General features: G+C 37.7%; 1 protein-coding gene across 5 annotated transcripts in view; it reads left to right on the top strand.

Moving 5' to 3' along the window:
- Pu (GTP cyclohydrolase punch) overlaps positions 1–23496 on the top strand; it is a 50817-nt gene that overhangs the window by 17925 nt on the left and 9396 nt on the right. For 2 of the 5 annotated variants that reach the window (XM_028181495.2, XM_089737985.1), the window contains exons 1-3: positions 6232–6405; positions 17242–17517; positions 22759–22866. In XM_028181495.2, the coding sequence (XP_028037296.1) occupies positions 17259–17517; positions 22759–22866 (367 nt within the window). In that variant the 5' untranslated portion in view covers positions 6232–6405; positions 17242–17258. Of the gene's footprint in view, positions 1–6164; positions 6406–17241; positions 17518–22758; positions 22867–23496 lie in introns of those variants that run through there. The other 3 variants (XM_089737988.1, XM_089737986.1, XM_028181502.2) reach the window with 3 other exon arrangements.

Below are 23496 nucleotides of genomic sequence, written 5' to 3'. Positions count from 1 at the left end.
GCAATAAAAAAAAGATCACTACTATGTTAATTACATTTTATTCTGATTAAGATACCAGATGTGTGTGTTCGGTCCACTGATTTATTCACCGCGACCTCTAATCTGTCAATGTGTATTTAAGACATCAACACCAGGGTCAATATCAAACCATACATAAACGTCATTCCAATTCCGATACTGTGTAATCAAAAGCAGAAAACGGCTCAACAAATAATACAAGTGTTTGGAGAGCTCTTTAAAAGATCGGGAATTCTATACCGGATTAAGTCGAGAATAGTTTTATATGCGTGAAGAAAAACCTTTATCATTTAAAACCTTTAAAAACCAGGTATTTAGTTTTAAAGAAAGATTTTGACGGACGGAATCACTCACCTGTCTGTCATTGAGTGAAAAGAGAGTTAACTTTTGTATAATTTATTAATATTGTTTAAAATATTAATTTTAAAAGAGATTAAAGGCTTTAAATGTTATTTTATAATGATTTACAATACCTACTTCAGAATGAATAAACAATAAAAGACATAATTGCGCTTTCTGTGATATAACAAGAAAACAACATTTAAAGCCTTTAGTCCCTTTTAAAATTATTTCTTAGATGGGTGGACAAGAGAAACGCATTACTGCTTCACGGCAGAAATAGGCAGGGTGGTGGTACCTACCCGCGCGGACTCACAAGACGTCCTACCACCAGTAATACGGCATATAATAATTTTACGGGTTTAATTTTTATTACACGATGTTATTCCTTCACCGTAGAAGTCAATCGTGAACATTTGTTAAGTACTTTTTTCATTAGAAAAATTGGTACCCGTCTGCGAGATTCGAACACCGTTGCACCGCTAGATAAAATTACACCGGACGTCTTATCCTTTAGGCAACGACGACTTCAAATTAAAATCATACAATTTTAACACGGTTTACTTTGAACTAGTGGTCCAAGTCGAAATTCGACTATAATTAATTGAAATTATAAGTTTGTACACTATTATGATTCTATCGTCAAAGACTTATTTATACTTCTATTATCACAGATTTCGCAAAGACTACACATTAGACAAATATTAATAAAGCCAAACAATATTTAATCTATTCTCAATTTGACCACAGACTATAAGCAATAAGAAAAGTTTGACAATAAACAAATAGTACCTACGCATGCGTGTGTGTGTCAAATACATGGTAGTGTGTGTAATGTTTTCTTTATTGATTTAATGTATCTTTTATGCATTATTTTAAAAAAATATTAGCATTGTGCACTCCTTCTCTATATTCTCTATAAGTGTGGAAAATTTCATACTCCTCCGTCCGCGCAATTTTCGTAAAAAGGGGTACAAAGTCTTTGCTTCACGTATTAATATATAGATGTAATAATATAATAATTATAATTATATTTATGTATTCACAGCAAAGCGAAACGTAATTGCCTCAGATAATGTGGTCACACAACAAACACGTGGTAAAATTCGATCAAAATAATACATATGTAGCTCGGATATTACATACGATTTCCATTCACAACGTATAATATTACATGTTCGTAAGGCGATCTTGTAGATTTTCCTCGCCGCGGCTTATTGAGATTGGATACTTGAACGGCAGTAAACCTAATAATATCTTACGCAATAAACATGTTTAATATTAGCTATTTAGTTAAACTAGTGGTCCCGCAGTAGTCGAAATTCGACTATAATTAATTGAAATTATAAGTTTGAACATTATTATGGTTCTATTGTCAAAGACTATTTATTGTACTTCTATAATCACAGATTTCGCCAAGACTACACTTTAGAACAATATTAACAAAGACAAACAATATTTAATCTATTCTCAATTTGACTATAAACTTTATGCAATAAGAAAAGTTTGACGAATGTCAATTTGTTGTGTCAATTGTGTTTCACATATATATCATAGTGTTTGTAATGTTTTCTTTATTGATTTAATGTATCTTTTATGCATTGTTTTAAAAAATATTAGCATTCTGCACTCCTACTCTATATTCTCTATAAGTGTAGGAAATTTCATACTCCTCCGTCCGCGCAATTTTCGTAAAAAGAGATACAAAGTTTTTGCTTCACGTATTAATATATAGATAAGATTGGTTATATTTAACTGCTTCCTCAATGTTAAAATTGTTTGTTAGCTGTTAAGAGTCCAACGCATTTAAACCATTGTTTAAGGTATTCAGAAAAAATAATGAACAAACTACCCTGCTAAACGTCTGCTATAAATCTTCCAATCCCTTCTTCTAACTCTAAGTGAGATTTCTCTTAAAAAAGATATTAAAATGCTCCATTTTTAATACGCTTTTATTAGCTTCAGACGTATGTATGTAACGAAATCTTTGAACATGATTTTGATCCCCTTCAAAACGTCGGATTAACTCGAAATTTGGTATACTTATTAAGGACCGATGACAATTCAATATTTTAAAAAAATTGAAAATAAAAATTAAATATTGTTAATTCAACTAAAAAATGAAAAATAAATAATAATTAAAAAAAAAAACAATAAATTTATTTTCTATTTTATAGTTGGATTCTCTATAAAAGTGTATTTTGTTAGTTTTTTTAAACTATTATTTATTTATAGAGAATATCCTCCAACATTACAGTAGCATCTTAGTTATTTAAGGGACTTTTTTGCATTTAAATTATTGATATACTCGTATATACTATAATAATATGTTAATTGCGATACAATTATAACGCGTATTTTTTTTATCCCTTTAATTCTATTTAAATGCTAACAACCACATTTTAATTCAATAAAATTACAAAATGCGCTTTATTTTGAGCACTGTAAGTATCAATGAACACGCCCACTCATCCTGGAACTTCTTGTTCCTTTGTCGGTAAATGATTGGACCACCTGACGGTAAGTGATCACCGTAGCTCATGGGTGATAGCAATCTTTGAGCGTTTATTAGTCACGCGGCTTAATTCCTCACTTAAGGTAAGGAAACATTCTTGAATATGATTGTGAAAATCCCCCGCGCCGTTTGCTAAGTACAACTGCAAACTAAAAACCCGTAGCTTAAATGAGAATTCCGAACAAAAAGGCAACGTTATAAAAAAAATCGTCTAATTTTTTTTGCTTAGCCGCTAGATCTCTCCGCCACCTTGTATTAAATAGTTACCGGAGCCCATAGACCTCAACAACGTAAATGTACGAGTCACAGTTCTTTTTTTTTAATATATTTGTTATCGCGGGCTTTGAGCGACGACCGAATCGAGAAATTCCGTAACGAAAATAAAACCTAACACAACTCACTCTGCCTACCATGTAGCTCGCGTTCAACACATTCACACGTAGCGCTTGTGTAGTGTTTGTGAATAAGCGCGCGGCGTGACGTCGTACTGCATGCGCATCATGAAAAGTCTGCCCGTCTCTCTCTCGCGCGGTCTAGCTTATGAGTGTGAAGGGGACAGTTAATGTTTAACTTTTGTTAATGTTTATAAATATAGCGTGGTCTTATTTTATTATTTTTTAATATTAAATTATTATTATCTAATTATAATTGGATAAGTTGATAAAAAAGGCTATGCAATAATTTTACCGCAGCAGTCCCCGAGTGGCACTCGTGTTTTTTTTATCTACATTACTTTGTTACTTTGTTTTTTTGGTAGCTTAAGAGGCCATTCCAGCTACGTCCGGACGGGTAGGTGAGCTCACGGGACTCAATCTGACAGAATTTGGTAAAAAATTGCTAAAAACATTACATTACATACATACATTAGACAAAAACAAACCACATTTATTTTTATTGAGCTTGGATAGATGACTTAAATTAATTAATAAACCTCTACTGGTGGCAGGACCTCTTGTGAGTCCGCACGGGTAGGTACCACCGCCCTGCCTATTTCCGCCGTGAAACAGTAATACGTTTCGATTTGAAGGGTGGGGCAGCCCTTGTAGCTAAACTGATACTTTAGAACTGATATCTCAAGGTGGATGGCGCATTTACGTTGTAGATGCCTATGAGCTCCAGTAACTACTTAACCAGGTGCGCTGTGAGCTCGTCCATACATCTAAGCATGAAAAAAAATACGCACTATAATATTATAATACACATGTGCGGACTTACTTGGCGTTTACGCCATTTGATAAATTCTACCAGATATTCATTGTACGTAAAGATATATTTATATTCATTTAATCAATCAACCAGCCCTTTGTCTTGAACTGTTTTAAGACAGTTGACTTGTTTTTTTTTTTGTATATTACACAATATATGAGTTCAGTGTGGCATAAGCCTATTGGCATAAGCCTCCTGTGACATCTTCCATTGTTGTGTATCCTTAACAACCCTCCTCCAGTCAAGATATTTATAATGTTTAAGTCATAAAAAACACTTTAAATTAACTCAACAACCGTTTTAGCTATTAACAAAAGAATATTGCAGTCGCATTACTCGTTACGGCGACTTAAAAATGTTTTTATAATTAACATTTTGTGTCAACATTACAAACAAATTTACCTGTTACAATTGTTTGTTTGTTGCACGTCATCCGGGCTTATTCCCGTTTTGCTGACAGCTTTGTGACCACTGTGATGTGTTTTAGCGAACACCATTGTCATGGCAATAACTATGTCAAGCGCTGATCGTGGAATTTTTTTGCTTAGATAGATAAGTGAGCGAGTTAATGTCGCATTCCGTGTTAAACGCTTGCCGTAGCCCATGGACATCAGCAAGGTAAATGCCGCCATCCACCTTGAGACATGAGTTCTAAGTCTAATAAGGTTTTTTTGTATTCCTTTTTTAAAATGTGTGGTACGACATTGGCCTCTGACTATTATACTGAAACTACTGAAGGCAAGATTTATTGTGTTTATTATGTATTGTGTGTATTAATATAATAATAATATAATCAATAATTATGTAAATACAGTAAGTAACAATCGTATAAAAACATTTCTGATTATTAATTTAATCTGGTTTCTTTTTTCTATATTAAAAATACATCTAACAACGTCAGAGTACAGAAAAACCCCTAAAAAAAACCTTTTCTTTCTGTTAAATCTTAATTGTAAATATTTCTAAAAATTCAACAAAAATCGGCGTCAATTTGAATAACAGGACTCGGAAATGAATGATAAAGTTTAAAAATAAATCTAAATTGTTTTCTTAAAATAGCGAATCATATGACAACAGCGTAAGATCGAAATTAGCTTGAACCAAGATACGCTTAAGAGCCTTATGATCAGATTATAAAACCGAGCATTCATATCCCGATTTGTATGAAGATATGCTCCGAGTCTGATGTTGGGAGAAAATTGATTCTTTTTTTTTTAAATACTCATTAAATGCGTATTGTGTTACGGAATCTAAAAAACACTAGCTTTCGCTTATACGCATGATTCAAAGTTAAACGATTTCTAGTTCCTAAAGTCCATTCTTGAGCTTAACCTTACCGCAATACCAGCCGTTTTCGGAAGCTTAGTCCAGGCAATTGCGACGGACGCAAGCAAGAGTGGGTACCTAATCATTTTTCTTTCTGAAATCCGAAAATGAGTGTCTATAGGCAGCTAGCTCTTTGCATGGCGAGTGATGGTTGCGATTTGCCTGAACCTTTGCTGCAGCTTAGCAAACCTCGCCCTTGTCAGGAAGTAATTAAGAAACAATTTACCTTTCCACTTGTGAACTTCGTTTAAATTGGGTTTTACATAAAAACAGATTTAAAACTCATAGCATACATGGTTATTGCGAAGAAATACTTGATGTCTCCTTTTCATGTTTAATTTTTATTCTAGACTGGCTGTGCCCGCGACGTCGTCCACGTGGTATTTAACAAAACATATCTGTATTTTATAATAATTTTAGAATTTTTCTAACATAGAAGTAGCCTACCTCTTTATTACATCAGCTGTCTGCCAGTGAAAGTTCCGTCATAATCGTTCCAGCCATTCCAAAGATTAGTGGAAACAAACAGACAGACACACAAAAGTTTTAAAAAACATTATTTTGGTATATGTACAGTATATACATTTATACGCATGTAGTAAAGAGCGGCTATTTTAATATTACAAACAGACACTTCAGTTTTATTTATTTGTATAGATGAAATAGCGATATCTTAGTAAAAATAAGACAAAACATTGTTTACGTGTTATCGTTATAGCGTATAACAAAACGCCAACGAGTTCGTCCGTGAATATCTTTCTTTATAATCACAGCCATGACGACAAAGCATGACGTAGTATCGATTTCCCGGTTTTCACACAAGCGCAGTGCGAGCCCACCTTTCAACCATACAAATATCATCTGTTGCTCGACACAACACTCAGTCAGCCATAAGACAGGCCATAGAGTCAACGGCCATTCCGTTTTATTCGTAACAAATATTTATTTTTTTCGTTTCGCGCTACAACATCAGACACGTCTAACGTCAAACTTCGCGCCTAGTAAGTGTTTTTGAAAATCGAACGAACGTCAATTTTTGTTTTTTGTTTTTTTTTCTGTCTGTCATGTTTTCGTAAAATTGGCGCGAAATTTAAAATATTTTTTTTATGTTTCAATCGAGATTTGTGTACGAATTGTGAGTGTGAATTTGAGTTCTGTGAGTACAATTTCTTTGACAAGCCGACGTAACCTTGACAGAAGGTGGAAAACTTGATTTCTGTTCGGTCCGCTTCCTATTTCCTACCGGATATATGTCACGCACTGACCTACAATAACAAACTTGATTTTAAAAATCGACTCCGCCACGCATTTCGTAATGTTAAAATGTTTTTTTTTTAAATACTATTTTGAATTCCTTGAACTTTAAATGCCCAAACCTAAAGTAATATCCAAGCCGCGTTGGTTTTCAAATAATTTTAAACAATTTAAGCTTCAACCAGTACTAATTGATAATTAGTTGTGAAGCTTTTTATCTGTGTAGAAACTTATTGTATAAATAATTAAAAGCAATGATTAATTAAGTAATTCTTGAATTTTTTTAATGTTGATCGATAAATTGAATTTCATTGCGGGGTTTAGCACTCAATGTAATGAAAACGGAATTATGGCGGAGGTGGTTTGAGAAACCTACATAAATCAGCACTGTCTGCTACTTTATCACTTGAGGTAGTAAATTCGAAATTTAACTACTATTCAAAATGATAGGCATATTTTGTCTCTCACAGTTACCCTATCTTCCTACCCAATTCTACCGTGAAATAGCTTTCAATAACTGGCATTTGAATCTGTTAACTCACGTTGCCATTCGCATTGAGGCTTTAGGCCGTGACCTCGTCCTCCTAAAGTATTAAAAAGACAAAAACTAATAATCGGACTGACAAAATATTAATCCACCAAAAAAAATTCAATCATTCTCGGGTTTTCCGCAAAACAACAAATGTGATAAATGTGACAAACCAAAAAAAAACTTAGATAAATGGCAACTTAACCCACAAAAAAAAAACAACTATTCGTTCCTTGGTTGTAAATTATAAAAACGTGATTAATGTAAAAAAAATTGATGTAAAAAATTCGAGGCATTTATTTATACGAATATATACCATAAATAATCTTTTATGTTTTTACTTGTATGCATGAGAGAGATCTCAATGTCGACGCTGGAGCCCAAAGCTATGTATCACAGCTTACAAGGCTCTGTGGTATAGATAAAGCGGATAGCGTTACCTACCCGTGCGGGCTTGTACACTGCATATTCTCTGATAAATCTCTTAGTCGCCTCTCCCAAATACACTCACGGGAAGAGTTGTGCTATTCTATGCCACCACAGATCCAATATTGCCATCGCATCATTAAACTGACTATGGCAATTTTTTTTAATTCCTCTCCCTGTCAAGACAAGTACGTCCAGACGCTCATAATCAAAATCCTGAATTTCGACATTAACTCCGATCGTGTATGGTCTAAGCCTCCAATCTCGATTTACAAAGTCGTGCGGACTCAGAATACGTTCAGCACGCGTGAGAAGGGACGAGAGTAGAAAAACGGCAACAAAAAGTTTCCATTTTATACAAGGAAAATGTGTTTGTGATCAAAACGTGCGAACCGTATCTCTTCAATCGAAATGTTTTTAGTAGAACGTTCAAACAAGGTTTTGTAAAAGGCTTTGTCGTTTATGAAGGATAATTGGTGCGCTATTTGTAAATTATCGTAAAACAATGTACAAATAAGTACATAAGAAGCTCATTCTTCGTGGAATTCGAGAAGGGAGGGAGAAAAAGCTCTTAGCTTATCTTAAGAATCCTTTCTTAAGCTAAGCTAAGAGCTTTTTTTGTTGAGATCGAGACCAAAGCAAATACGTTTAGTCATGATCATGGTGGCTACACGTCATTACGGATCCTCCCGATCCATTAACGTTGCTTTTAGTTACCACGAGCACCGGTCACCGTCCTCGTCGAACCCGTCGCTTGCGACGAAGGGCTAGACGAGCGAATTAACCAATAGACACAGTCCACTGAGTTTCTCGCCGGTTCTTCTCAGTGGGTCGCGTTTCCGATCCAGTGGTAGATTCTGCGAAGCACTGCTCTTGCTAGGGCCAGCGTTAGCAACACACCCGGTTTTTGAGCCCCGTGAGCTCACCTACACGTCAAGGAGAAGCTGATATAGCCTCTCAAGGCTATCAGCATAAGATCATGGTGAATGATCATCGATAAGTCAACGCATCAGCGACGCTAGGAGCATAGCTTCTTTTTTATTCGAGCTTAGATGGGTGGACGAGATCAATGCTATAATAATTAATAAGTTTAATTAATAAGCTTGCCGCTCTTAAGCCTGAAGCTACCAACTAAGCTCAATGGGGTTATACTGCGAGATGGTGCAGATATATATCTATACTTCTGTACTAATATATAAATCTACAGTGGTTTTTACGGATGTTCCTTTATAACTACTGAACCGTGCATCCCATTGACTTGAAATTTGGTATACATGTAAAGAATACATGTACCTAATGGATAGGCTATTTATATGAGTGTTGGACTCTCTAATAATAATGACAATAAATAATAATGTTAATTTTAAATGCGAGTACGGCTAGTTTATTATATAACACCTAATAATGAATATAGTTTTAAAAGCGTATTAGCGTTTAGAGCTTTCGATCAATTTTTTAATGCAAACATCATCTCATGATGATCTCCAGCTTTTGGTTTCCGAGAAAAGCTCCGAAAAATCCTTCGTTGAAGCTATCTGAAGTTAATAACTGAAATGAAAGAAACTAAATATTTCCTACCCTTCCGAACGCCGTGATCCGGCCGCCGAGTAAAAAATATTTTAGGTAATTTTTTTACACCTTGTGTTACATTATTGGAGTTTTAGTAAGGATCCCTAATTATTTTCAAAAAAGATTATAGCCTCTGTCACTCGGGAATAGTGTAGCTGCCAAACAGTGAAAGAATTTTGTCAAATCGGTTCAGTAGTTTCGGAGCCTATTCAACACAAAGAAACAAACAAATCTATCCTCCTTATAATATTAGCATAGAAGTATAGATATACATATTATATATTAGGATAAAATTCAAATCACTTCTGCTTTCGACTGTACTTCGTCTAAGGACAGGCGTTCACTTTTGCTTCGGGCAAGGACAATCAGTACTTACAGACCGCGTGCGATAATATTTTAATGATAGTAGTTAAATAGTAAAATTTCTGTGTTTTATCACGCTATTCCGTTATCGTTATTTCACAGCTTAATCATAAAACGAAAAAGATGGAAATTAAATAACCTACCTTTTTTTGAAGTTATACTTCTCTAGGCGCGTTATGAAAGATTGATGAGAGTGAAATTTTACGATGCGCGCGCACCGCGACACAAAATTAACAGAATGAAGTTGCCCACTAAATCGCTCATTACAATACGACCGACGTAACTTGGCGAGTCTGAATATAGCCGCAGGTGAACTTTCCGAACCGTACCGAGAATTACCGAATTTATACGATGTCAAGAAAAAGGGTGTCCAATATGCGTGTTTGAGGATGTTGTTTAATCGTTTTTTTTCAAATTGACTAAAATTTAAATAAAAAAAAAACAAATAAATTTAATAAAAATAAAGTATAACTTCTTACGCGCGTACATAAGTACACGCACCCTTTTTTTGCTTAGCTTGGTGGACGCGCTCACAGCCCACCTGGTGTTAAGTGGTTACTGAAGCCCATAGATTTTTTTTTATTTTATTACCCTTGTAGGCAACCACTCACCATCACGGCCCATGTGATGGTGAGTGGTTACCGTCGCCCATGGACTTCAGCAATGCCAGAGGCAGAGCCAAGCCACTGCCTACCGAAAGGTATCAGTTCTAAGGTCTCACGTATAGTTACAACGGCTGCCCCACCCTTCAAACCGAAACGCATTACTGCTTCACGGCAAAAATAGGCGGGGTGGTGGTACCCATCCGCGCGGACTCACAAGAGGTCCTACCACCAGTAATTACGCAAATTATAATTTTGCGGGTTTGATTTTTATTACACGATGTTATTCCTTCACCGTGGAAATCAATCGTGAACAATTGTTGAGTACGTATTTCATTAGAAAAATTGGTACCCGCCTGAGATTCGAACACCGGTGCATCGCTCAAGACGAATGCACCGGACGCCCTATCCGTTAAGCCACGACGACTTCAAACCACCACCTGACCACCTTCACCTTCACCTCGTGATGCTAAGTGGTTACCGGAGCCCATAGACATCTACAATGTAAATGCCGCCACCTGTCTACCTGTATCTAGTATATCTAGGGTATCTAGCCCTGGGATGTGAATGGGTTCGAGTAAAGATTTATCATAGGTCATGAGTATCACGGTCCATATTCAACAATAAAATAATTACTGTCAGTAGTTGGAATATGTATTTTTTTGTAGAAAAAAAATCATAAAAACATTTATCGAGATTTTTAATGACACCAACAAATTTATTAGTTATTTTAATGACACCAACATATAACTTATGAGTTACTTCTAATGACGGCCACATATTTAGTATAATTTTTATTTAATGAAACTAACCTAATTGGTGTTTTGTTTGATTAATCTTTTTATTATTGAGTCTCACAATTCGTTTAATACAATTAAAGTTGGTACCTACAAAAGGCTCCGTGGTTATCGCACCATCTCCTTTGAGGCGGCGTGTGTATTCTAGTACACACTAGAGGACGCTGCCTTGGGTTCTGGAAGCGGAGGCGCTCGCCGCTGACTATCAGTGACGGGCTGACCTTCGTGCCCGGGGCGTGGCGCGTCCCAGCCCCAGTGTGGTCAGAGCGCGGAGGACCCAATCTCGGCGGTCCGTGCTGGAATCATGGTCCAGACGACTGGCTGATCCTTCGGCTGGTAGTAAGACTGTCGAGGCGATTCGCCCGGTCCTTGTGGATTGGGTGAATCGTGACAGAGGACCCCTCACTTTCCGGCTCACGCAGGTTGGCACTGGTCACTGGGCATGGTTGTTTCGGTGAGTTCCTGCACCGGATCACAGCCGAGCCGACGGCAGAGTGCCACCATTGTGGTTGCGACTTGGACACGGCAGAGCATACGCTCGTTGCCTGCCCCGCATGGCAGGGGTGGCGCCGTGTCCTCGTCGCAAAAATAGGAAACTGCTTGTCGTTGCCGAGTGTTCTAGCATCGATGCTCGGTGACGACGAGTCGCGGAAGGCCATGCTCGACTTCTCCGAGTGCACCATCTCGCAGAAGAAGGCGGCAGGGCGCGTGAAAGACGCACAATCCCGCCGCCGTCTAGCGGGGGCCAGGGAGACGGATCTCGCCCAAACCCTGGCCCTCTAAGTGTTTCGGGTCCCCCTCACATGTCGGTCTGGGGACCGGCGGTCGAACCCGTCGCTTGCGACGAAGGGCCCTACGAGCGAATTAACCCATAGACACAGCCCACTAAGTTCTTCGCCGGATCTTCTCAGTGAGTCGTGTTTCCGATCCGCTGGTAGATTCTGCGAAGCACTGCTCTTGCTAGGGCCAGTGTTAGCAACACTCCGGTTTGAGCCCCGTGAGCTCACCTACATGTTAGGGCGAAGCTGATATAGCCTCTCAAGGGTATCAGCATAAATAGGGGTAAAAAAAAATCGAATAAAAAAAATCGATTTTTTTTGTTGCTATGATCTCGGGTATCCAAGTTTCCACTAGCTTGTTCGGGTATTGAAGACATTCAAAAAGTTTCGTCATTACGACACACATACTATATTCTGTATGTGTCTTAAATTAACGAAAGCAGATCGTTCCGAATATTTAGACACGGAAACTGGTTACGGAAATGTTGAAGAAAGTGACATTTTTGTAAAATCCTAAAAATGTTTTAAAAGAATTTTGACTTGAAGCAGTTTCTTTTTTATCTTGCTGTAGTCGTATCGTCCATCAAACTGACTGGTGCCATACCGATCTTAGTGATTCCGTGGCCTAAAACATAAGACCCTGGTTGTAGTCATAAAGTGCATCCAAGATCCGACATTAAGTAATAATAACATTGTGTGATGAAAATAATATCCACAAATTTTATAATTTAGAGTAATTAACAGGAGTAAATCGTTCTATAAAAAAAATTACATTTCGGCTTCAAATGTCAATATGTCCAACCACATTCTGGTAATGTGTGGACAGTAGGCACCGATGTGTAGACAAATAAGGGATCTAATAACGCCGCATCGCGAGGAAGCATAAACAGTTCTCTTAGTTGTTTCATCTGCGAACGATGGCTCAATAAATTACTTCTATTACTTAATATTACTATACCAGTGGGCAGCGGCTTGGCTCTGCTTCTGGCATTGCTGAAGTCCATGGGCGACGGTAACTAAAAGGGCAATAAAAAAAACTCAAACATGCCTACAACACAAACCACTTCGCTTTCAGTACAACAACGGGCGAAAGTTTTAATTATTCTTAAAAACGTAACCGGAATATTGCGTAATATCACTATTGTATTTATTTATAGGACGAATGTACTATAATCGTTATTATTTACAATCAGTACACGTTCCTAAGTAAACGTGATTTAGTTCGGTTTGCGTAATTCGATAAAATACACGATCGCATCGTGGAATGTTTGGAATGAAAATTTAAAATTCATTAGGTTCCTAGTTTTTTTTAAGCTATTGCATAGCTTTTGTCGCGGACTTTGAGCGCGGCGACCGAATCAAGAAATTCCGTAACGAAAATAAAACCTAACACTCCCATTCCGCCTACCATGTAGCTCACGTTCAACACATTCACGCGTTGCGCTTGTGTAGTGTTTGTGAATAAGCGCGCGGTGTGATATTGCACTGCATGCGCATCATGAAAAGTATGCCCATCTCTCTCTCGCGCGGTCTAGCTTATGAGTGTGAAGGGGACAATTAATGTTCTGCTTTTATTAATGTTTATAAATATAGCGTGGTCTTATTTTATTATTGTTTTAATATTAAATTATTATTGTCTAATTATAATTGCATAAGTTGATAAAAAATGCTATGCAATAGCTTCACCGCGGCAGTCCCCGAGTGCTACACGTGGTGTTTTTTACCTACCTGCTCCTAATAACCTCTAGGGGCTATGCTAGCTTCACTGGATGCTAATGCAACCCTAGCAAGGGCAGTGCTTCACTGAACCGCCATCAGATCGAAATTGTGACCTACTGAGAAGAGCCGGCGATAAATTCTTAGTATTAGCCATCTTTACTATTCACTAGGCAGCAACTTGGCTGTAACCCTGGCATCATAAATATAGTATCCATTGTCTTTGATACAGTTATAATTAGACCAGGGCGTACGATGCAGTTCAAAATTAAGCTTTTTAGGTCCCGAATGCTTAAATTTAAGCTTTGACGTCAAAAGCGAAACTCCGCCAATGAAATAACTGAATTTATTAGCTCGAGCTTTGACTGAGTTCTGCATCGAAGTCCTTTCTATTCGAGCTTTCCGTTTGGAAGTTGGGTCAAGTATTACCTGTATTACTTAATTTCGGAATGAAATTTATTAATTAACTTAAAATAAATTAACATTGCAATTAATGTGTCCGCTTGTAACTGTAATGCATATCGGCGCTTTGATTATTAATATAAAAAAAATGTGAACCGTCACGGGACGCCTGGCAGATGTGAAACATCGACATTATTTTGTAAAAGTAATATGCAGAAAAGAACAGATTGTGATAGGAACTAAATATGTCATAATGATAAAATAAAATGTTACGAAAAAATAATTTGTTTTCAAGTAAAACACAGGTTATGTGTACTGTAGTAAACAACACTGTATACACTACGGAGTATACACTATAGGTATCCGAGCTCAGTGTAGCGAGAGAGATGGCTTAACGCCGGATCGAGTGGGAGAGAATCGCACAGTCGATTGCGCATGGCGACGCGTCGCCACACCTTACACATTACTGCATATAGATATACCATACCATCATACAGCGTGGCGACGCGTTGCCACGGCATGCGTCGCCACGCCAGAAATCGGTTTTACGTGCGGCTATAGATGTTTAACATCGAAAACGCAAATGATAATTATTTGTAACGTATTCAAGAAATTAAATAAATAAATTACAGTCATTTCATTTAGAACCACGGCGTTATATTTCGTTAGTATTTTAGTATATTTCGTATAGTTTATCTACGAATTTCATTCCTAATCAAACTCGCAAAATTATAATTTTCATAATTACTGGTAGGACCTCTTGTGATTCCGCACGGGTAGGCACCACCACCTTGCCTATTTCCGCCGTGAAGCTGTAAAATGCATTTTGGTTTGAAGCAGCCGTTGTAATTATACTGAGACCTTAGAACTTATATCTCAAGGTGGGTGGCTCATTTACGTTGTAGATGTCTATGGGCTCCGGTAACCACTTAACACCAGGTGGGCTGTGAGCTCGTCCACCTATCTAAGCAAAAAAAAAATTTTCTCTCAAACAACATACCACATACCCTCATTCCACACTAATTTCGCTTAGGCCTCCTCGTTTGCTTTGATGGATGCACAAGCGCTGCAGAGATACGGACGTGATGAGCCCTCGGTTATTGACATCGTCATTGTCAGGCACAACTGAAGTACCGGAGTGAAATGTAAACCGCATATTCACGGAATGCCATTAGTACTGTCGTCAGTGTAACCGGTTTGGTGTTTGACCGTATTTCCGAAATATAACAAACAAAAAAAATTCAATATTAGGGTGTTGTCGCAGTCTATGATTTAATTGACACACACAGACAACAGCCCACTGAGTTTCTCGCCGGATCTACTCAGTGGGTCGCGTTTCCGATCCGGTGGTAAATTCTGCGAAGCACAGCTCTTGCTAGGGTTCATGTTAGCAACGTCATCAGGTTTGAACCCCGTGAGCACACCTACAAGCTTGACGAATCCAGAGTAACCCCTCGAGGTTACTAAAAGAGATAGGAAAAAAAATTTTGAGAGATTTTTTTTATAGATAATAAAATATCGATTCCCAGTCGTAATCAAGAACTTAGTAAGATATTTATTTAGCTTTCGGGAGTTTCGGTCTGTTTGATCTCATCTCGTAAGCGTTTCTAAGCATTCAAAACATTTATAAGAAAATCTTAGCTAAGGAAAAAGTCCGTAAAAAGACTTGAAAAATAAATAAAAATCCCTTTCCAGAAATATAAAAACAAAATTAGTTTAATATAATTTATATCTTAAGCACAATAGCGTTATATATTATCGTTATAGCTGACACATAGCTAAGCTAGTTAACATATTATCAGATAGCATATATCTTGCATTACAACAACACGTTTACTTAAAGCAGTTTGTGCAAGTTCAATATTGACTTTCGCAAAATTTAATAAGCTCCTTGTAAGCTTTGCGCTTTTTGTGAGTCGCTGGTTCAGAGAAGGCAGCACCAACCAACCTATTCCTGGCCATATTCATTCATGTTATGATGTCCATGGACTACGACAGCCGCTTAGCTACTCTTTTTATTTATTGCTTCGATAGATGGAAGAGCTCATAGCCCACCTTGTGTTAAGTAATTACTGGAGCCCATAGACATCTTTTTTTTTATTATTCCTTAGATGTGTGGACGAGCTCACAGCCCACCTGGTGTTAAGTGGTTACTGGAGCCCATAGACATCTACAACGTAAATGCGCCTCACACCTTGATATATATAGTTCTAAGGTCTCAGTATAGTCACAACGGCTGCCCCACCCTTTAAACCGAAACGCATTACTGCTTCACGGCAGAAATAGGCGGGACGGTGGTACCTACCCGTGCGGACTCAGAGGTCCTACCACCATTAATCACGCCTTTCTTACTACTGTATATCGATTAGCTCAGAGCTCCTAGAGGGTTTGGACTCATAAGCTCGAAGCCTCACCGTCCCATCCTTCAAACGAGAACGCTCACGCTCATCACTTACCACCACCAGCTAGCATTGGTTCAATTTCAAACGAAAATCCATCCTATAAAACTATAAAGCTTTAGCGGAATTTTTAGAGAGCTAATGTCTAATTCTAGATCGTTCTAGATTTAAAGACGTCGGACACGTGTCGAGTTTATTAATAGAGAATCGATTAATAAATTCTACTATAAGCACTGTCACTGAGGTACCACTTATCAACAATTTACATAATGATTTGAGGAAAAAACCGAACATAATAAAGATTTAAATTCTAAATACTTCAACTTACAGACAACTGGTATGTCTTTCTATTCCAAGAAGCTTGAGATGCATATGAGTCGTCTATTATCAGAGGTGGCAATCTGTGCATTTGGACGAAAAATTTTTATTGATATGTCAATACAGATTTATTTGAATATAATCGTCTCCTTCAAAGAATACGGTTCAAAACCTGCATTAAATAAAGGTTAATAGTTAACCTCTTATTTATCTAAGATGTCGTTCCGAAGAGTTTTGTGACTGCCAATGGAATACAAAGTCAATAATTCGTTTTTCTGATTTACCAATCATTGTCCAAAAGTCAGATTGCCGCCTTTGATAATAGTCGACTCATATATATGTGATATATATATAAAAAAATGCATTTAAATTAAATTATTAAACAATTAATTCGTTTATATCAATTCAGCAATAAAAATTGCGAGTGACAACACGTCGAGCGGTTTAATTAAAAAATTATCTCGATAGGTTATCGATTCTTGAAATATATAACGTTACATAAAACTATAAGCTACTTTGTGCGCTTGATAACCTCATCAATAGGTCAATTAACACTAAAAATTGTCCGTCCGAACGATCAGTCCGCATTCACACTTCGTACAAGCAATACGTCTTTGTAAATCTTAAAAATAAAATATTACAAAAAAAAAAAAAAACAAAATTCCAAAAAAAATTAATTCCAGATTTGAATGATATAAACATGGCCGCCGTTAACGGAAAAGATTTGAACTCGGAAGCGGCAGTGCCGCCATCTTCGCTGATACGTCGCGTCAGTTCGCGATCCATACGTAATTCGATATCCGAGGAGAAAGAGAACGGTGACGCTCCTCAGAAGGGCTCGTTCGTTGGTAAATACAAAAAAGCTCCAGAAGCCCTGAAGAGCTTTAATTTGGCCGATGCGGAAAGTGAACTTGAAGTGCCCGGAACGCCAATGACGCCGAGGACTTCGACCACGCCTGGTTTGTATTCAAAAGAATTGAGGCAGTCAGCGCAAAAGTGACCTAACCCACAATTCATATTCGTGCTTATGTATTGCAATCTATTTAAAACATAATACATTTTGATGCAATGCTATCCCTAGTTTCATCCATAGATAATAGATGCCTTTATAAACATAATTTTAGTGCGTATTTTTTTGCCTAGGATGTTTTGTGAAGGTAAATTCAAACCTCATTATCTCCATACTAACTATGATAAGCTTAGACCACTTTTGCGCGGACGGCCTCAATGAATCTTCTAGTTTTATCTACAGCTTAACGTGTGCCCTAGACATAATAACAAAACTTATAAAACCTATTTTACTCCTACTTGCTAATCCGTCTGAACAAGACGACGAGCTGGCCTAAAATCTTAACGAAACAGCCATTACGAAGGACCCTCAGAAGATCACGTCCTACGAAAAAAAATTGTTGTAAAATCTCTTTTACCGATTCGATCTTTCTATTTCGAGCATAACCAAGAATCAAACCTCTGATATCGGTAACGCGGTCCTGTGTGCGCTTTGTGCGAGTTTTTTGACATTCTCGATAGCGTAAAAGTTAACTGATATTTGTATGGAATGGGATCGATTGCCTACGTTTGCCGCTAGGAGCGCTGTTCCAACTGCATACAAAATAGAGTTAACTTTTACGTTATCGAGACCGTTAAGTAACTCGCACTAAGCACACTGTTGCTTACACGCTACGACAATGGTCATTAGAATTAGACATGTATTAAGATGAACGCAACTACATTATGGTGTTAACGGTCCGCATTGTCCTCTAAACACCCGCTAGACTTTAACCAGACATTAAAACAACTTATAAAAGTTTTCAAACTGTTCTTAACACGAAAAAGAAAACAAAAAAAAAAACAGAAAGTATTCTCCCACATTAACGAGTGATTGTTAATTTTATTTTAAAACAAGCATCGAATGTTTTTTTATCAATCAGATACTTTGATTTCGTTTTTATTGGACCTTACAGCTGACCTCATATTTTTTTATATTTTATTGCATATAATGCATTAACTTTGTAGATGTCTATGGGCTCCAGTAACCACTTAACACCAGGTGTGCTGTGACCTCGTCCGCCCATCTATGCAATAAAAAAAATAAAAAAAATTAGTGACTGGTTCATGGACATCAGCAAGGGCATACCAAAACGTCCTCACTCCGTGACTCGAAACAATAATTTTCACCTGTGTTACATTTGACAAAGTAAAGATCCCTCACGGAACCCATGATATAGTAACATGAGTCGCTAAGAAGTAATCCATTTTTAAACTGTATCTTATAACTTAAATAAATTAAGCCTGCACTCACCCACCGAGATAAGGGTAGGTTTTCAGGGGGAGGGGGTACAAATTGCCTCTCGCAAAGCTCAGCCGGGTCCTTTGATGTCAACTTAGCCTGACAAAGCACGGCTTTGTGAGCTGATAAAATAGTTTTCGTACTGAAATTATAATAAAATTCAATACTAGTTTGAAGTCGTCGTGGCCTATAAGATAAGACGCCCGGTGTACTCCGATGCGTCTATGCCGGTGTTCAAATCTTCACAAACAGTATTTTTTTACACATCTATGCAGGATACAAATTAGATTTTTTTTTTATTGCCCTTATAAGCAGACGCGCTACGCCTCATCTGATCGAGAATGGTTACTGTTTATCATAGTCATAGACAATGGGCACAGGGCCAAGGGCACAGCGAAGTTGCTTCATACCTTTGACTGGTCTCCATAAGCCTCGTTAGAAGAAGGAAAATTGGATAAGGAAAATCGTAGGATTGGATAAGTGGAATATCATCCAGCAATTTAAAGTCAATCTTTATGGACTTCAAAATCATCTACATGCCGAGAATGGTTTTACGTATGGATTTACCTTTTCAACTGGTATAAACAGGCAATAAGGCCGTTGTAACTATACTGAGACCTTAGAACTTATATCTCAAGGTGTGTGACGGCATTTACGTTGTAGATGTCTATGGGCTCCAGTAACCACTTAACACCATGTGGGCTGTGAGATCGTCCACCCAACCAAGCAATAAAAAAAAAACCATAGACTGTAGCTATTCCTATAGTATCAATATAGTATCAACTAACCGCGCACGTTTGAGGCGCTTAAAAAAATAATTTCTCAAAACCTACCTTGAATGACACCAAAGATATTCCAATAAAACGGATATGTTCTTAAATAATATGTACACAGACAGACTTTAATAGCCAAAACAAAACATTGTAAATCGCAATCTCACAAGGACATTGCGTCATTCACAGATGTTCGCGTGCGGCTGTGAACATGCTCACAGGCCACAGAAACTTTAAAACTGGAGCAAGGTTCTAATTGCGTCGTATTAACGCCTCAAGTTCATTGTCAATATGTAATTCGTGTTTCGTTTGAGCATACTAAACTGGTCGCGTCTCGCGGTTTCGCCCGCATTGGTATTTGTAATTCAGAAATAGCCTTGTTTTCCCCCGATGGAGTAGAGTAGATAAAGATTAAATAGGATAAAGAGTTGCTAGTATCACTATCTCATTAAACTACCGGGCGATTTGCAGAGCCATTGGTACTTAAATTTACCACAGAACAAAATATCCTATTCATCATGACAAATGTCTTATAGCTGTCGTATTTGGTTTTATTCGTGTCTTGTCTTTTAGTGGCCTTAAACGGGATGAGACAGCTTAAAATCATGAAGACGTTATCAATAATCACAACGGAAGAATCCTTCTAGATTAAACAATAAGAATTTTGCGATCAGCCCATTTGCTCTTACATCAAGAAAACTTTGAGTGTTCATATTGCGATTTACAACTGAGATAACCGGTTACTAAACAATACAGCTATTACCCACTTAGGGCCTGCTATTGCGCAAATAATTATAAATCATCATTTTATAATACTTATCATGACGTGTAGAAATAATCTCTAATGACATCATATCGACGTTATTACAACTAGTGGTAGTCGAAATTCGACTATAATTAATCTTATTAGTTTGAACAATATTAAGGGTCTATTGTGAATGACTATCATAGACCTTTAAAGTAACAGATTTCGCCAAGACTACACTGTAGACAAAGAATATTGAAGACAAACAATACTGAATTTGACCACAGACTTTAACAATAAACAAAAGAATATATATTCGTGTGTGTATCAAATACTATATTACAAATATTTAATGTATTTAAAAGAATTAAAGAATAAAATATATCTTTCTGCATTTCTTCTCCAAATAAACTAGAAAAGTCGAAACGTTCATACTCCTCCATCCGCGCAATTTTCCTAAAAAGGGGTACAAAGTTTTGTTTCAAGTATTAATATTTAAAAATTTTTATTATCTCTCCCAATATCTATCAAGACAGTATGATTCTGCTGTTCTGATGAATTGTTCAATCGTGACGTCATATCACGACTCCAAATAGGTCGAGTTTTGCGGCTACGAAACCTATTACATTAAATCGTATAACTTGAAAATGAATTACGATAATTACTTAGTCGATAAAGCAGTCATTAACACATAATGGACGTATTCATTATGAATCGGAGCTTGGAGATTCAAGACGGACCGTAGTACAATTTCAAGTTTTTTTTAAATTCATACGTCGTGATGTGTTTTTTTCTACCTTTTTTTGTATTGCTTAGATGGCTGGACGAGCTCACAGCTTTCCTGGTGTTAAGTGGTTACTGGAGCCCATAGACATCTACAACGTAAATGCGCCACCCATGTTGAGATCTAAGGTCTCAGTGTAGTTGCAACGGCTGCCCCACCCTTCAAACCGAAACGCATTACTGCTTCACGGCAGAAATAGGCAGGGTGGTGGTACCTACCCGCGCGGACTTACAAGAGGTCCTACTACCAGTAAACCTATTCAATGGTAGCTTAAGGGGTTATTCTAGCTACACGCGGACGGGTTGATAAGTTCACGGACTCAATCTGAGAGAATTTGCTAACACTAGCCCTAACAAGAGCAGTGCTTCGCAGAATCTACCGCCGGATTAGAATCGCGACCCACTGAGAAGATCCGGCGAGAAACTTAATGGCCTAATAAAGTGTGTTCACGGTCCATAGCAGTCTATTATCATCATACTATTACATCGACGTTGTTAATAACACTGCCGACCAACAACCCTGTTAATTAGTCTTTACTGTATCAATATGACAAATACTTCTTCGTCTTCCAGATCTCAATCAACCTCCAGAACTATAATTAAGGAATAATAGAACTAGGGTAGTTCTATTATTGAATTAATGACTGCTTTCAGACTTCGTTCCAGGCACTCTTTTTCTCCACCTTATCCCACTATGTGGGGTCGGCACAGCAAATTTTTCTCTTCCATTCTCTTCTATCAGCCGTCATCTCAACACTCACTCCTCTCTCTCTCATATCGTCATTCACACACTCCATCCATGTCTTCTTCGGTCGACCTCTTCCCCCTCTACCTTGCACTACCATTTCCATACATCTCCTAGTCACATGCATCTTCTCTCTACGCATCACATGTCCATACCACGCTAACCGTCTGCTCCTTAATTTGTTGTTTACCGGGGCCACTTTCAAACTTCCTCTGATATACTCATTCTTTATCTTATCCATTCTTGTCACTCCACACATCCATCTCAACATTCGCATCTCTGCTGCATGCACTCCTCTTTCATGCTTAACTTTCGTCGCCCAACACTCAGATCCATACAGCACGACAGGTCTAATGATCGTTTTGTAAATTTTACCCTTGAGCTGAAGGGGCATTCTACGATCGCATGCTGTTGCAGAGACCTGTCGCCATCGTCGTTCCAGGCACATCCCACTCAATAAATTTACTCATTTAATGAGGGAGACTCCTGATCCCAAGTGTTCAGTTTGTGATGTAGTGGAAGACGCTTTTCACATTATGATGGATTGTGCGCGGAATGATGATTTGAGACAACAATTCTTTGCAAAATATACAGATTTTCGACAAGTTGGAGGTGTAAATTGCGGATTAGCCTTTTCGGAATCCGAAATGGCTAAGTCACTTTATAAAATAGTGTTGGTGGGCCTTCAGAGACGATAACAGTTTCATTTATTTTTTTATATAATCTTTTGTTACTATCTTTTGTTGCACAACGGAGTGACATATTCACTATATAGGATATCTCCTTAAATAATTATATAAAAATATAATTAATAAATATAATTAAATAAAATATAATTAAGGAATTGGTTCATTTTGTCCGCAGGTCACGAGAACTGCACCTTCCACCATGACCTGGAATTGGACCACAGACCGCCCACCAGGGAGGCGTTGTTACCGGACATGGCTAACTCATACAGGCTTCTACTCACCGGTATGTTTTACATTTTAATTATAACGAATTTTTTTTTATTGTTTAGATGGGTGGACGAGCTCACAGCCCACCTGGTGTTAAGTGGTTACTGGAGCCCATAGACATCTACAACGTAAATGCGCCACCCACCTTGAGATATAAGTTCTAAGATCTCAGTATAGTTACAACGGCTGCCCTAACCTTTAGACCGAAACGCATTACTGCTTCACGGCAGAAATAGGCAGGGCGGTGGTACCTACCCGCGCGGACTCAAAGAGGTCCTACCACCGGTAAAATATTGGATGGATATTAAATAGATATAAAATTTTAAATAATGTGGATATTCCGTCTGATTCAGAACTGTACGCAATATATCATGTCACAGATGCCGCCTAAACCTCCACCTGAACACACAGAAAGAATCAATGAAAACGTAATTAAAGTTCGCAAGTGCCCAAACTATGACCCGGTCGCTAGAAGGTCTACCAAATTCAAGAATAATTAGCTCACTTACATACACAGCTGCTCCTTTTTTTATTGCCCTTGTAATGGTGAGTGGTTACCGTCGTCCATGGACTTCAACAATGCCAGGGCTAGAGCTAATTCGCTGCCTATCGTTAAGTACTCTCCACAAGCCTCGTTTGAAGAAGG

The sequence above is a fragment of the Bombyx mandarina genome, chromosome 24 (assembly GCF_030267445.1).
Source record: "Bombyx mandarina strain Sakado chromosome 24, ASM3026744v2".
In the NCBI taxonomy this organism is placed as follows: domain Eukaryota; kingdom Metazoa; phylum Arthropoda; class Insecta; order Lepidoptera; family Bombycidae; genus Bombyx; species Bombyx mandarina.
This window is presented reverse-complemented; position numbering and strand designations above follow the sequence as displayed.